The 16,496-nt window shown below is 39.7% G+C and overlaps 1 protein-coding gene across 1 annotated transcript in view; it reads right to left on the bottom strand.

Annotated features, from left to right (window-relative positions):
• LAMA3 (laminin subunit alpha 3) overlaps positions 1 to 16,496 on the bottom strand; it is a 110,244-nt gene that overhangs the window by 16,156 nt on the left and 77,592 nt on the right. The window contains exons 40-54 of the mRNA XM_069004624.1: positions 15,891 to 16,000; positions 14,009 to 14,089; positions 12,503 to 12,609; positions 9,783 to 9,833; positions 9,247 to 9,398; positions 8,594 to 8,704; positions 8,383 to 8,494; positions 7,631 to 7,798; positions 6,313 to 6,509; positions 5,042 to 5,158; positions 4,380 to 4,531; positions 2,897 to 3,038; positions 2,207 to 2,306; positions 1,708 to 1,824; positions 1,445 to 1,624 (exon numbers count right to left, since the gene is read on the bottom strand). Coding sequence (XP_068860725.1) covers positions 1,445 to 1,624; positions 1,708 to 1,824; positions 2,207 to 2,306; positions 2,897 to 3,038; positions 4,380 to 4,531; positions 5,042 to 5,158; positions 6,313 to 6,509; positions 7,631 to 7,798; positions 8,383 to 8,494; positions 8,594 to 8,704; positions 9,247 to 9,398; positions 9,783 to 9,833; positions 12,503 to 12,609; positions 14,009 to 14,089; positions 15,891 to 16,000 — 1,897 coding nt within the window. The remainder of the gene's footprint in view (positions 1 to 1,444; positions 1,625 to 1,707; positions 1,825 to 2,206; positions 2,307 to 2,896; positions 3,039 to 4,379; positions 4,532 to 5,041; positions 5,159 to 6,312; positions 6,510 to 7,630; positions 7,799 to 8,382; positions 8,495 to 8,593; positions 8,705 to 9,246; positions 9,399 to 9,782; positions 9,834 to 12,502; positions 12,610 to 14,008; positions 14,090 to 15,890; positions 16,001 to 16,496) is intronic.

Raw genomic sequence — 16,496 nt, 5'->3', positions numbered from 1 at the left:
AGTAGCATCTCCTGCTGCCACCATCAGAGAGTAAATACTGGCATAGGCAGACTGCTGGCCTGACTGAGTAGGGCACGAATTATACTCCTGTGTCAAGGTTGCTAGTCAGAACTATTTTAGTAGTGAGTCTTACATTATCTGGCCAGGTTTATTTCAGGAGAAAAGAAAATATGATGAGAATTTCAACTTCCATTATAACAGGAAACAATTCCTCATCTCCTGTGACTGCAAAAAGCCAAAGCCAAAACAAAAACACCACACCCTGAATGTATTTGCAGACTTCATCCCTATGATGCAGAAGGCAAATAAAATGAAATCCAGACCTTTTGTTCTTCTAAATATGACTTATAAACCAGTCTCATAACTTCAAGGATGATTTATAGCCCTGCAATACCATGCAGGACTAGCTCTTGTACTTATATTATTTAAAATGTTTTCCTCTTACTTGACTTTATCAGATAAAACTGCTGAAAAGATGTAAAATGAAGTTGTTTGTGAATGTGATTGTCCCTTATTTTGTATTCAGCACAGACTCTGTGCAATCCTTTTCACTTCATTTCAGCTAACAGACATGTAGCCTAAGGTAATTGTCTAGGGCCCTTCTCTAGCCAATGTAGTAGAAAATCACATAATCACAGAGCAGCTGAAGTTGGAAGGAACCTCTGGAGGTGATAACGTCCAATCCCCGTGTTCAAGCAGGGCCACCTAGAGCCAGAATTGTGTCTAGGCAGCTTCTGAATATTCCCAAGGACGGAGACTACACAACCTCTCTGGGCAACCTATGCCAGTGCTCAGTCACCCTCACAGTAAAATAAGTGTTTTGTCATGTTCAGAGGGAACCTCCTGTGTTTCAGCCTTTTACCCCAAGGGCACATTGCTGGCACATCTTCAACTTGGTGCCCACCAGGACCCCTAGGTCCTTTTCTACGAAGTTTTTTTCCACCTTGGCCACCCACTCAGCCTATACTGGTTCATGGACTTATTTCTCCTCAGGTGCAGGACTTCTCCTTGTTGGACTTCATGAGGTTCCTGGCAGTCTATTTCCAGAGCCTGTTGAGGTTTGTCTGGATGGCAGCACGACCCTCTGGTGTATCAGCCACTCCTCCCAGTTCAGTGTCAGGAGCAAACATGCTGAGGGCACGCTCAGCCTCATCATCCAGATCATTAACGTAGATGTTAAACAGGATTGGACCCTGTACAGAACCCTAGGGTACCCTGCTTGCCACTGGCCTCCAAGTCTTTAGAGACCAGTCATGGCATCAGCTTTTAACACATGCCACAGGATGGCCTGAGTCACTTTCTGCTGTGCCTGTCCCTTTCTATGGGCAATAAAGGAAGCTCACAATACTTACTTTATGGTACATGCCTGACTTTTGAATGACTAAAGCTTCTGCTGCAAAACTGGCCATGTTCACCTAACAGTCATTTGAAGCACCTGCAATACCTGAATTGTTTGCCTCTATCAGTGCTTTATTGAAGCTGGAACTCTGTGTGCTTTCATAGTTACTCTTAATTTTTTCCACTTCTGCTTTAATTGGGGCCAGTTCACCCAACACACTATCCGTGACAGAGTTGGCATTTTCTGCCATGCTCCTTGCACTGGTGATGATGCTGTTGATGTCACCTGAAACACACAGAAATGAACATGCAGATTCTTACAGTAACAGATGAAAGGGGCAGGCCAGAAGGGATCACTAAGGAACAAACCTCTGTTTATCCCCTTGAGATTGTTTTGAGCAGAGAGAAGATCAGTTTGCAGTGTATTCTTCTTTCTATCAGTGACATCAAGTCTTTGCTTTAGGTCCTCGAGGTTTGGACCAAGAGCTGCAAAACAGTGAAAGCCCCATGTGAATTTTAAACAAAAATATCAACTTTCTATTGGACAGGTGGCGTTGCAGTGCTTGTCTACACTCTTACACAGCTCATGCTGCCACTGAGCATTGAGTCCACTGCAAAACAAGTACAAGGCAAAGGATTTGCTGGACAGGAGTACTGCAAAGGTATAGAGCATAGCAGAAGCAGGAGATCTACTTTCTCGCCTTTCTGCCATTGGAAATAACCATCACAAAATGTCCCACTGTAATGGAACTAGCTTCTTTTCATTAAAGAAATGCTGCAGGGCTTTGCTGAGATGTGACAATTTATGGTTCAATGAAAGCTTCTCATGCTGTGTCAACATTTCTAGTACCACTTTCTTTCTTAGTACCTTGCAATGTCCTTTTAGTCTCCTGTGCTTGATCCATGAGTGTACTGCTCTCAGTTTTTAACCTTGCAGCTTTTCCTGATAGGTCTTCTCTCTTCACAGTCTGATAATAGAAGCATGGTACTGTAAGATTGCTTGATAATTACATTAAAATTTTAAAAGAGAGAGCCCAATCCAATTTAAAGAACGCCCAACTCTACACGGGCAGAGATCTCATATGAAGAACATCACCTTTAGCAACAACTATCAAGGGTAATTTAAGCATACTACAGCCTTGGTCTTTAGCAAACTTCAGATGGATTTTAGGGCATTAGGAGGAAATTACTAGCACACACTTGTTAGATGTTGTAACTCTGCTGAAGAGCTTGTGGGTGTTAGTAGTGCAGAGTAAAAGAGTAAAATCACCTGCAGTGATTACCAGGGTTGCCTTGTACAATCTCTTTATTTTGCACTGAAAGCAACAGTCAATATTCATGTGGGCAGTCCCAAAAGAAAGGCAGTAATTGGTGTGGTTAGTGCCAAGCCAAGACTAATTCATCAACATGCAGAATAGCAACTCATATAAAGGTCACAGAAAAATAAAGCATGCCAAGACACGCAGGTGCTTGATTTTGGGGCCACTGCGATAGTTAAAGAAAATAAAAATCCGGTTGTAACAACTTTACCATCATCTGGCCACTTACTGACACTTACCGATAAAGCTGAGTCAGCTGCTTTCCCAGCTTTGTTGGCTGCCTCCTCTGCTGCCTTGATGGCACCAATGATATTGTCATAGGCAGTAGAAGCTTCCACAGCACAGCCTACCAGCTCATCCTTCCTGGCACTGTTCTTTATCCTGTGGGAAACAGGGTGAAAAATGCAGCCTTCTTCCAAGGCTGCGAGATGTATTCCAAACAGATCTGAACTCACTATTTTCTAAGTAGCACCAATACAGAAGATGTTTTTCAATTAGATCTGTAACTTCATGCTGCAAAAATATCAAACTTGGAGCCAGACCCAACATGGAAAGACTCTTCAGAAGACAGAATGTTTAGGCATGTGGAAAAGCTGTGGTACTCCAAAGCAGCCTTGAAGTGATTAAGATGGAAAGAATTCACCAAAGCACATGGTCAACAATAAGGCACCTCAATCACAACCCTCCAAATACAATTCAGTTAAGAGGAATTCAGAGAACTGTAGATTTCACATCATCTCTGGCTGCTCCAGCACCCTGATAAAGCACAAGATGGAGCAACTACAAGACCTTTTGTGTTTTCCCCAAGAACCAGCACAGCAGCTCTGGAATCAGAAATAGACAAAATCTCTTCTATCCGCTCCCTGTGAACTATTCAATTGTCTAGTATGAGCTGGCTTGTATTTGTGCGAACAGTGCCTTCTTAATTGAAAAAAATCACACTGAAAACTAACAAAAAAAGTAATGAAAATATGGGGTTTTAATCAATAATTTTCCCGCCAAGTTAGGTATTTTGGAATTAACTTTTTGAGACTTTCTAGTTGGTGTAATGACAAAAAGCAAACAATATGCACAGGCAAAAATAAATCAGGATTTCACCTTTTTTTTTTTTCATTTTGTTCTGATGTACCACAGAAGGCTTCCAAAACCTCTCTCATAATTCCAATGTAAAGTACAAATAATGGAGAGAGAAATACTTGATTCCTATCAAGTTTATCGTATTTTTGCCTTTCTCGAAGATTCCTTGAAGGATGAGAAAACTAAAGGAGGTCTTTTCCTCCATACTGCTAAGCAGGTGTGCTTGAAGACTGCCAAGACAGTATTTATTCCAATTATTTGCCTCAATTCTTTGATATCATAAAAGCATAAAAGTACGAGTACCTGAAATAACACTACCAAAAAAATATGCTAAACATCCTCCCACTCTGTACATGAGGATTTTCTCTTGTTAGTAAGATGTTAATGAAGTGTTAGTACCGTACTATGAAATGGTAATACGGGAGTTCACGCTTCTGGGGGTAAAAAAAATCAGGAAAAATATGGGAAGATCTGGTTTTTGGAGAAAAAGAAAACTTCAGTACATTGTGAAGAAGCAGAAAGAGACCAACTTAATTTCTCTCTAGCTTTGCAAATGGTTATAAAAGGAAGTGAAGTTACAGACAGACCATTACACCTACGGATGCTCTGCACAAAAATGACTCATTTACAGAAATGGCAACATACTCTTCCAGTTGCTTTGCTAAATCTTGCAAAGATTTGGCGTGTTCCTCGGCCCTCACCACCAGTGGTTCTTTGCTTGCTGAGGAGAGATTTGCCACTTTTTCATTCATATCCTTCCTTGCACCATCCAGCTGAGCAGCCAGGCTTTCATATTCCTACAGTTTAAAAAGGATATAATTTTATTTTTATTTGTACATATTTGATTTTGTCCATGTCTACTTCAGTGTTACGCATACCTTGCACTTGAGGAGACCAAAGGGAAAAACATTCCCTTCCAACTTTCTCTGCAGGTTACTGGAAACAACTGGCAGTCATTCCAGACCCATTACATAAAAGCTGAGTCAGATCAAAGACCCTTCTAGCCTAGTATCTTGCCTCTGACAGTGGCTAAAAGCAATTAGCCAGAAAGAAATACAAAAATAGCACAATTGCTTATGGTACTTCTCACATATGTTATCCCAAATTCTGATATCTGCAGCTCAGTGTCTTCCTCAGACACATCACAACCCTCAACAAGCTTCTCTTACAGAAACCTGTGCAGGAAGGCTCCTTTTGCATCCAGGATGGGCCATGAGATCCTTTCTTTCTTGACTGGCTCAGATAAGCCTCATCTCCAACAAGATATTGGGGTTTTTAACCCTCTCTTAAGGTGGTTAACTTTTTACCTCTTTGCTCTCTTGCAATAATCCAAGTAGACTCTTGGCTTCTGTCAGGGAAGATCGGGCAGAGCTCAGAATATTCAAGACACCATTCTGTTCCACCTTTATCTCCTCAATACGTTTCTGAGGAAAAATGAAAAGTTGAACAACATGTGATTGAGTTAAGAAAAGGGGCAGGAAAAACCTTACCTTGAAACCATAATTAAAAAAAATAAAAAAAAACAAAACAACAAACCCAAACCTAATCTAGCTGGCAGTAGGATCTACCAAAGGTACAGTCACATTTTTTTCTTAAAATATGGACATGTGTGTGCTAAACCAGTGATGCATTCCAGCAAAACCACCATTAGAAGAATGTGTCCTGCAGCACTTATTCCTTGTACTATTTTACCAGCTCTAAAAATCAAACACTGCTCAGTAATAACAGCTTGTCCTTGTCCTGATGAGACCTCAGAATCTGTTCTGAAGAACATTAATCCCAAATAATTTAACAGTATTGCACACATTTTTGCTCCTATCTTTCATGGTTGTTAAAGCTAAATACTTTAAAGAATTTACTATGAAAATTACATCAGCATCAGGAATTTGGTCTAGAAAAGGAAACAAAAACACTAGTGGCAGCTGAAGAGAAGTGGTAAGAAGAGCACTTTTCTGCTCTCATCATTCCTTCCCTGCTCTCATCAGAGCTGTGTCTTGGTCATGCTGTTCTGGTCACACAAAGAGGCCATAAGCAGCAGTACACTACTGTGGATACAAAAATGCTGTTAGAAAGGATTTTCTTGCTATTTTCTAAGTCCATGAGAGACTTTTCCCTCTCACAGAAGAGGCAGCAGAGCTCTGTAAACAACCAAACACCTGCAACCTTGAGAAGTCTTGTTTATGGTATAGCAGAAAAATATTTTGACAATGGATGTTTTAGGATTTTAGCCAATCACCCCAAAGGGTGGCTGATCCTTGTCCAATTAGACTATGAAGAAAAAAGTCTATAAAAGAGTTTGTAAAATAATTAAATAAATCAATCTTGCTGCACAATTCCTGCCTGCTGGATCTTCTCTCCTCCTCCCTATGGCTGCAGGACACGGTAATATACCCTAGGGCTTTTTTTTTTATAATACACTACATTCATACCTGTCCACACACACAGCAGATGATGGAAAGAGATCCTGAAGAAAGTCTAAAGGATTAGTGCTGCTTGGCTTTGTGAGGTCAAAAGCAGCAACCAAAACCACTTCTTATCTTCTGAGGTTTAACTTTTTTCTCCTGAACCCAAACATTACCTTAATGTCTTCTAACAGAACTGTATTGTTTCTGTTTAAGCCTGCAGCCTCCTTGGTTTGTCCCATTGCATCATTCAGAGCTTCACGAAGGTCAGTGATTTTGGATTCATATTCATTCAGTGCATCCCTCACAGCTTTAATAAGCCCATTATTTTCTTGGTGGTACTTTTGTAGTTCATTCTTAACACGTGCCAGTACTGCAGTATCAGGACCAGAAAGAAAAGTTTTGTTCAGAAAAGAAGGGAACCAGAACGAACTTAGTTAAAAAGGGCTTGACATTTAGGATTCTGAAGATGTACTTGTGTGAACTGAGCATCTTCTGCAGTGCTAATTCCAGTGCTGCTATAGCAAAGGTACTATTCAACATCTCACTGGATCAAATCTGCTCACTAGTTTGCGGCTGAAGACACAGAGCACAGATAAATGTTCTCTAAATTAAGTAACGATGAGGCTGATCAGAAAATACTAGGGTTTTTTTTATACGGAAATAACATAATTTCATCAACAATTTCATCTACAATGTAGACATCTACAACTGTGCTGGTTATCAAAGCCTCCTCTGTAATCAGTGGAGAGATACGGGCACATTTAATTTCAAAGAACATAGGAACACAAAAGATGTCAAATTAACCACACTCTTAAGCATGTCCACTTCACTGCCGACAAAATAGGATACAGAAGAGTCACTCAGAGGTAGATATCAACGTTCAAGGTTGATGGAAATTGACTGTCACTCATATGGTCCTTCATATTCCTCTACTATGCCTCTGGTTAGGAGATAAGCCTTTTCTTGATGTCTCTGCTGTCTGGAATCAAGTTTCTGAATGTCCCAATCCCAAACACATGCAGAGAACATGACAGGAAGTACAACTAGTGCAACTAGAGCTCCTGAACCTCCTTGTCCTTGTATGATCTGGTCCTTGGACTACTCTAGCGGCTTCTCAAAAATCTGTTGTTAAATTAAACATGCAATTCCTCTAAAATAACTCTATGTACCACTGCCCATCTCTTACAATACACAGAAGTATTGCATAGGTGTATAAGGATTGGCTACATCTTTATTTTACTGAGCTTGATCTAGTTACAAAAAGAGAATCTACTGGGTTTCTTCCCCAGCTCAACCCATTTTCATCTATAACAACTAAAAATGCCTTTAAATCCCCTCCAGAACTACCACTTTCCTGTTGACTAACAACAGCTACACATCTCAGAGATACACTGCAAAAAGCCCCTCGCTCCACTCCAACCCAATCAATAATGCTTCAGATTTAAGACTGATCTTTCTAGAAAGTCAGAAGCTGAGAGAACAAGCACTCACACTGCTGAGCTTCCGCTCTCTCCTTCTCTGCCTCAGCCTGAAGTTGGCTGAAGTTGCGGTTCCGCATCTCTGCCATCATGCGATGAGCTTCGGCCAGTTCTTCAGAGGCACCTCCCAGGGGCAGGTTGTTACCTTCTCCATTTGTACCAGCTATCTGTTCCAAGAGCACTGAAAAAAAACACTGTCAAAGTTAAAAAGAGGATGTGCTTAGACCGATTCAAAAAGCTCAAATGATGGGGCCAACCACTTTTCTGAGATGGATCTGCTTCATTAACAAATTCAGCAATAGGCATGTCTTATTTTTTCCTTAATGAAGCAAATCCATTTTGCATTAATTTTATTAGGACGAAAAGTATCCCATGTCACACAACCAGGGATAGTAAGACAGCACTGGCCTTGGAATTTGTCCCAAATGACCAAGTTCACAGCAATAATTTTAAACTTCTAACTTTAAAGAGCCTATGGTAACAACCCAGAACAAAGTTAGACTTGAGTCAGGATAGTCAAATTTGTTGCTCAAAATGTCCCTGTAGTGAAGCTTCTCTGTCCCCTTCCACTTCATAGGGAACATGGGGTCCCAAACTAACATTATATATTAGATTTCTAATAGGAAGAGTGAATTCTACAGCTATAACTAAATTCTGATTTATGAAGTTGTTTTCTAGGAAAACCTCTTATGCTTAATTAAGAATATTGTAAATAAACTGAAAGGACGCTCTAAATAAAAACATGAGCTAGAAATTATTTTTTACCTTGTATATTGTTGACCACTATTTGTATTTGTGAAACCAAATCCTTTCCTTTCTGCTGAGTTTGGCCAAAATTGTTAAATAATCTCTCAGCTGCTTTGTAGTTCATTTCAGCCTAGCAAGGAAAAAAAATTATTAGATTGAAAGTATCTGGATACAGCATGCTAATACATAGTCAGGAGATGTGAATTTTTAAATAGATTTGGTAAGTCACCTTTTCCTGGAGAGCATTTAAATCACGATCTAGTTTAATGAATTCTGTCTCCAATTCGTCTACCTTTGAACCTTGATTATGGACAACAGAACGGTAGTTGTTCAATAAGACCTGAAAAGAAAGGAAAAAAATAATCTAATGCATCACTCATTGCACAGCAGAGAAAAAGTAAAAAATTCACTGGATTAAATCTTTATCCAAGGTAAATAAAAGCAGAATTACTGATAAGAAAAATGACCAATTCCTTCCCAAAACCTGAGGTTTTTATCTGTGAGTATAGCAACCACTATTCCAACCAAAGAACATTTTTTTAGAATCAATTTTGGTAATGGCAACTGGAATGTTGGGGGGTTTCAGTAATGCAGAGACATGAAGTGCTTGAAAAAGACATAGCTAGGGAGAAACCTCTGAGATTTAACTTCCAAGGTGAGCAGGCCTCACAAAAAGCAGAGATATTGATTCTGTTTCAGAGCATGACATGGGAACCACAGCTGCTTTCTAACAGGTGAAGCCCAGTGCTTCCAGCATCTGGTATTTGGAATCCAGGGTTGATGTACGTCTCCTGACAAAACTGACAAAACTATGGCAGAAGTTTCTGAGTTCATTGCCTATCCACTCAATCTGAAATCTCCTTTCTGTTTCTGTATGCCTACCTTTAAGTCCTTGATGCGTGTTTCCAGGTCTCTCATCTGCTCCAGGGTGTGGGTACTTGCATGGACACTTTGCAGCTGAGACTTGATGAGCTGAAGCTCATCACCTATTGTGCTCAAATCCTTCAGCAGTGTAATCACACAGCTATCACAAGCTGGAGAGAGCAATGGAAATCAATACATATCCTTGATATTTAACACAGAGAACATTTCGCTGAGCACATTAATAAGTGACATGTAAACGAAAAGCTTTGAAGCTTGTCACCTGGTGTTGCCTGAAGAACAAAGGCAACAACAAAGCCTGCAGCATAAAGGAAAGTGACCCAAGTCAGAAGTAAGGAGGAGGTTCCATTTACATCTGACTAGATGAGCACCTCTTTAATAATTTTTCCAAGTATTTGGTTTAATGTTTGCTTTCAAAACATTCATTACAGGATACCTCAGTCCTTTATTAAACTCTGTCACCCTTAAAAGAGTCACCAGTATGTATTCAGAGCCAGCTGAAAGTAATCCAACTGCAGATCTATTTTATTACTTACAGTCACAATCTTCATTGGGATCCACATCTTTTGGTTCATTATTGAAACATTCTGAAATCACAAGGTTATCATTAGTAACCAAAGTCTTCTTATAGAAATATTACTGAATTTTTTCCCTCACTTTTCATGTTTGGCAGCCATTAAAATATGATGGTGCCCTTTCATAAATCCATATCCACTGTGAATGAGCTGAAATGCTCAGAAGGCTTAAGCATGCCAAAATATTCAACTCCCATTTATGCCTTGCTGAAAGCAACGCCTTTTCCATCCCTCAAAAGAAACCTATTGTAATCCCACAATATATGCTACTTGGGTAGCAGCAGGAGACCCTCTCACACCAAGTCTGCCAAATGTATTGCTAGAATTTGCCTAGAATAACACCACCAGGATTGGAGACAAGCTTATATCGTTAAAGCACTTTACCCAGGACATAAGTTCAAACATCTTTATCTACTTTAGTATCCAGGTTCAAACCACAGGTTCTGATTCCCCAAAGAATGTCTTACCCACAAGAAACTGAGAAATATTTATGACCTTCCTTCATGCCTGCCACAGCTTGCAAGATTAAGGTATTAATCAAGCTTAAGAGAAATCCACAGTGTGTGCACAGATGGAGGCACTGTACGTAAGATGAGGCTCGCAGCTCGGACCACAGACGCAGGTGGTATGTAACAAACACTGCCCTCAGATTTTCCAACAAGCCAGCACAAGTGACTTCCTGTCCAAGGCACTCTTTTGTTTTTTTACAAACCCTGCTGTAAGAAGCTTAACAGTCTCCAGGTGCATGTGGAGTAACATCCTGGGATCCTAACTTCTAGGAGATAGGAAAGGAACTGGCTCCTAAAAATGCCATCATATAGGACAGGAATCTCCCCATCTTGGCGCCCATGTTCCTTCTACAGACTTGGTCCCACTGCCAAGCTCTCATCTCCTCTTGAAAATGAAAAGGGCTGTGCATCTTGGTCAAAGATTGAACTTGATGATCGTGGAAGTCTTGTCCAACCTTAACGATTCTGTATCTTTTCCTCTGAAGGAAAAAGATGCACTCAGTATAGGCTGCTGCTGTCAAAGAGTCAACAACAGCTTGCAACTTGTGAGAGGATACAGTGATAAAATTGGACCTGATCTTTAACAGCAGCATGAAACAGCCTGGAACAAACTGCCAAGCTGTGCCATTTCCTTTAGCACTTGCACATTAAGTCATCAGGAGGTTGAACGGGATTGGTAGTGATCCCTGCCGCCAAAAGGAGACAAGTCACAAAGAATGTATTTTTAAGAGAATGAAGGAAATTTCTCCGAAATTCAAACATCCGTGCAGTTCTGCTGTTGCGTAATTCAGCTAACACCAGACACATTTCAGCTGTCACTGTGAAGCACCAATTAAATAAAACTATTATTACAGCTTGTGCACCAACAATATCAGCCAGGAAATGGTGAAGTGCTGGCCAAGTGCCCAACATCATGCAAAAGGAACCTGCTAGAACATGTTGTGCCAATAATCACAGAGGGGTTTATTCCTACTGCACAGAAAGAGACGGCTGATCAGGATGGCTGGAGGAAACCAAACTGGCTTGTTGAATATTGCCCTACGGATTTGTTTGTCCTAGCAAACTCTTGCTTCAAAAATAAAGGAATGATAAAACATCAAACACTGCTTGGATCTGTTCCATACAAGGTATAATATAGAAATGTATTACTCCAATGGTGAAACGTGAGATGAGAACAAGCTATTGAAAAATTGCACCAGCTGCCAACAGCAGTTCACATCACTTGCTGTTTTTCTAATTTCTGTGGCCAAGGAAAGACAGTGGGTTCCTTGCAGTTACTAGACTGCAGTATGAACAGCAGTGCAGAGAAATGAAGAGTAGGGAAATATTTGGAGTTATTAGTTGGAAACTTCACTAGCATATGAGGAAGAAAATCTGTCTACAGGGAAGGAAAAGTGAATTTTTATTGGTAATGAAAATATGGGAGAATCAAGGACATTTCAGGAGCAGTGGCCTGTGTTTCTGAATATAAAAGAGTATCCCAAGGGACCAAGGTGAATCAAGGTAAAGACACTCTGAAGAATGTGACATCAGGCCCTTTACTTCAGAATTCTAATAGATAAAGCAAACATATGCCCATGGCATTACATAAGAGCTTACAAGTAGTGAAGTACACATGTGACTGATTCTGGGAAATCATGCATGTCTTAGCTAGCAGAGCAATGTGTAGCAGGATTTATAGAAGAGCCTCCTGAGTCAGGTTCTAACTTCCACTGTAAATGCAGTCAGCTTGGATACCTAAGAAGGTACAGTGCCCGATGCAGACTCTGAAGATTTCACTAAACTGTGCCAAATACATTTTAAAAAGGCATATTGAGGATGCTCAGTTTCCTAAATCCATAACAGACTGGCATGATATGATTTAACCATGTCAGCAGAGAAACCATGACATATTTAAAAACACTGCTATGAAAGAAAACCAAAATAAAGTTGGCAGTATTTATGAAGGGAAATACAGGATAAAACAGTTTAGAAGGGTAAACCTAATGACTCAGGACAACCCTTCTATCACTGTGGTGTTATGTTTTGGGAAATCTTATATTTCGTAAAAAATTATCTACATTTCTTGTAAGTCTAGATCTTTCCTTCAGTTCAGTTTATCCAAGTACCTTCCTTCTTTGCTTCCCAAAGAGAAAACAATGCTCCCTTCCCTGTTCACAGGCCCTCACATACCTCCAGTCAGGTGGTCACAGCTAGCCAGCTGCCCATTATTATTACAGTTACATTTCTGACAGTAGCCTCCGTGTTTTTGTGGATTGCCAAAATATCCAGGAGCACAGCTAGATAAAGAAATACAAGTAATTTTTATTAAATAGTTGAAGCTAACTTTGTGAAATATAATTTCTCTTGAGATAAAAACTCAGTTATTCTCCCAAAGAAACTTTCAAGAACTTCTGAGTTCATGTCTTGACTTAAACAGAAGAAATATATTTTTGGTTTACAGTATCCCTCTGCACTATGCTAAAAATATCTTTGTGAGCGCTGCAGAATTTTTTTCTAAAAATAAAAGAACTCCCACAGTGCTCTTGTAGGAATAATTCACTTAATCTGAAAAAGAAACAATGCACACAGATACACAGATACATACATACATAGAAAATTGACAAGGCTTAACCAAGCACATCATACCATTCTGGTCTGTCATCCCACCGAAAACACGTATTAAGGAGGATCACACTGCATGCACAGGTAAGATTTCAGCAATGGCACTGAGTACATCATCACCCTTCTGCTGTGTGATACCCCCTCTTGCCTCCTGCCAGCAAAGCAGTCTGTGTGACTGATCTCTAAATATTTTAAAGGTAAAATACATTGTTCAGACTGGATAGCTAATATTTCTAGAAACCACTCTGTGGTAAGACCTATTAGGGTGGTAATGCAGAATCAAAGGGCCATGATGAGCAGCTGAGGTACAGCTAAATCTGGAAGAGAAAATATCTATAACCCACAGATTAACCAGGGTCAAAGGCACCAGTCTTGAAGGATAAGACTATGTCCTGCTGTAGGTTCTATGGTCAGATGAGACACCATGACTTACTGGCCTCACATTTCCAAACCAGACAACAGCACTCCATTACACTTCAGGTCTCTCTGAATTTCCAACTCAATGAAATTGGTTCCTCTGGCTGCCTGAAACTGCCATGCTGTTCCTCTCTTGACTTGCCAAACTGCTGCAATGTTCCAGCAACAGCGATGGCTTCAGCCTGGTGTGTGTAAGCTCTGACTGTGGAGCATATCAGAATGATATGGGATGAAAGGTATGGTGCTAAATGTTACGTAGCTCCTGTTGGATAAGACCAGCGAGGTACCATTGTGTACACTGGAGGAAGTGGGAAAATGTTTTTAACTTGGAAAGGAGTGAAATAAGAGGGAGTCATTATTACCAGGGTGCAGGATAAGGCAAGACATAGGGCACTTAGGCAAAGAGGCAGACACCTCTTTTTGGTAAAGATGGTGCAGCCAGTAGTCTGTGGAGAATTGCTTTCATTTCTCCAGGGAGCACTGGGTTTGTGACTGGAATTGCACTACAGCAACACTCTTTAGCAGTTGCTCATATAAATAGCTACTCCTTAGGTACATGCACATACTATGCATAGGTGCCTGTCTGTATGTGTCTGTCCCAACACAGACATCCCTCCTTTAATTGTGTCTCCTGGTTTTGAGAAGCAGGTTGCTCACCGTTCACAACGAGCTCCTGTATAGCCTTCTTTGCAGAGACACTGGATTTCTTCACCATTTGCCACGCAACCAGTTGCAAATCTTTAAGAAGAAGCAAAAATATTATTGTGAGCATATGATCAAATAGGTTTTACACTCTAGAGGTTCAGTTTAATGACTTTCAGATTAAAAAGTTTTTACACCACCAAATTACTTCTCAGCTAATTTAATTGCCTCTAGATAATTTACTGTGACTAATTCTTTGAAGTTTCCTATTTTTTTGTGTCAATTATTTCCTTAGACTAAAAAAATTATCATTTCCTGGCCCTGTGGACTGAGTATAATAGTTCACTACCAAAAGGAATACCTAAAGTAAACCTTAATAGTGATGTCATAAAATAAAGTCTGGGTAGCTATTTTATCTTAGTTGGCAAGAATAAATAGCCTGTGCTAGACAACATTTCCTCATATTTGTACAGCTTTTATTTTTTTCCTTTTTAATGAATGAAAACATTAGAGGATATTTTTATGTAGCTAATATGTTCAGGGTTTTTTTAACCAAGGCCAAGTAGAGTTGTGCACAATTTTTGGGATCCAAGGATCTAGTTAACACAATGAATATTTTTCTTTGCTCTTTCAAGCAGACTTGTGTAGATTCAAAGTTCAATGTTTGTGACGGAAAAGGCAGGAGGTAAAGCAGGGCCATGTTTGCTATTTTCATTTTTAATCTATGAACAGTTGGATAAAGCAAGTCTGTGTATCAAAGACAGAGGTCTGCACTAAGAATTGCTGGAATTTGACTAGATGGAAAACTGTCAACTCCAGTAATGCCAGGTGGGTTGCATTTCCTATGTCAGGAATGGTATTCACCACCCCAATCTGGAGTTATGAAACTGCACAGGTTTGTGGTCTCCCTAGATATTGCAGAACTCTGAAAGCAAACAATGACTAAAAACATGTTCAGTCAGCCTCAGGCAAGCACCTGCAGAAGAGGCTGTCAAAACCAGATCTATCAGAGAGTTCTCTGATAAGTGATGAACCTGTCTATTGTATGATGGTGTAAATCTCTTACTTAAGGTTACTTTGTGTGTGTTAATGCACCTGGCAAATATTATGTGGTGCTTTTAGCAATTTATAGCTTAGGGGTTTGGTTTTGGTTTTTTTTGGTTTTCTGTTTTTTTTAATTTGATTTTATTTACCATGTTTCAAAATTGACCAATGATGACAATCTGGCTAAATATACCATGCATTTAAAATGCAATTTATTGCCCAATTTTAAAAGCCTGGCAACCTTATTAGATCCAAGGAAGTTTCACTTTTTCACTTTTCATCTCAGTATGTTTGCACTTCAAACAGAGCTTTCACAGGAAAAGCAACCATACCCTTTCAGAGTTCCAGATATGTGCTTAAGACCTTAAATGTTTTTATATCATTTTTGTATCTTACTAATTTTTCTGAATTTCTATAAAAGGCTTGTTTCATTGTTGTCTCTTATCACCTAGCCAGAGAACTGGTGTTAAACATCTTACATTCCAGTAAAAAAGAAAGATTCTGGATATGCCCAGTGTAAGGGAAAAGACCTTCATCCTCTATTTCTCACTATGAAGGAAGTGCTGGTGGTTTTGAAAATAAGCCCACTAGTACTGCCTGGGGGTCCTCAAGGCTATGAGCAGTGTGCCTCTGAAGTTCAGGATCTGAATGAGGATTGGAATACTCAGCTTATTAAAAAAGGCAATGCTGCGAGACAGACCACCAAGTTCTCAGTATGAGAACAGTGAGAAAGACCATTATATTCCTATGGTAGCAGAGTTTGAGCTTTGGGGGCTTTTTTCTCTCTCTTTTTTTTCCCCCCCTTTTCTTCTTCCCTCCCCTACTTGACTCTCCTTACAAGCTTTTACTGTACCTGTTTGTATAGGGGCAAGGGCACTCCCGGCAGGAACCCTGAGTGGCATCTCCAAAATAACCATCTTTACAGTGCTCACATTTCTCCCCAGCAGTATTGTACTGACAGTCCTTGAAAAGGAAACAAGCAGGACAGTTAGCAGTGCTTTATCACTCAATATGGCTTTACTGTTATTTAAAAAATGCAGCTAATTTACTCAGAGAATATGTTCTTTTCCTTCCACATAATCCAGCCTTTATTGCCAAACTGCCTTCACAACCAGGATAGAGCAGTTTCAGTCAATTTTCTAACTGCAGAAAGCACAACTTCCTCCCTCTTGTGGAAAAGGAACAGATAAACAAGTTGAATTCAACATATTTTTAAAGAAAATCAGATGCATAGTTAGTAATGGAGCATTCCATTAATGCACTCTGTCCTGGTATTACAATTAAAAAATCACTACGTCTATATAAAACTTTAAATTTTGCATCTTAACACTAATTAGAAAGCAGATACAATCTAAAAGCATGCAATCAAGTCCAAATAAATTCCTTTAAAAATCTCATTAAATAAATACAAAAATTGTTTCTCTTCGTAGATTCAGATCAGAATTGAGTTTCATGTAGT

The sequence above is a fragment of the Aphelocoma coerulescens genome, chromosome 2, assembly GCF_041296385.1.
Source record: "Aphelocoma coerulescens isolate FSJ_1873_10779 chromosome 2, UR_Acoe_1.0, whole genome shotgun sequence".
NCBI classification, from domain to species: domain Eukaryota; kingdom Metazoa; phylum Chordata; class Aves; order Passeriformes; family Corvidae; genus Aphelocoma; species Aphelocoma coerulescens.
The sequence above is the reverse complement of the archived record's forward strand: the minus strand, read 5'-3'. Positions and strand labels throughout refer to the sequence as shown.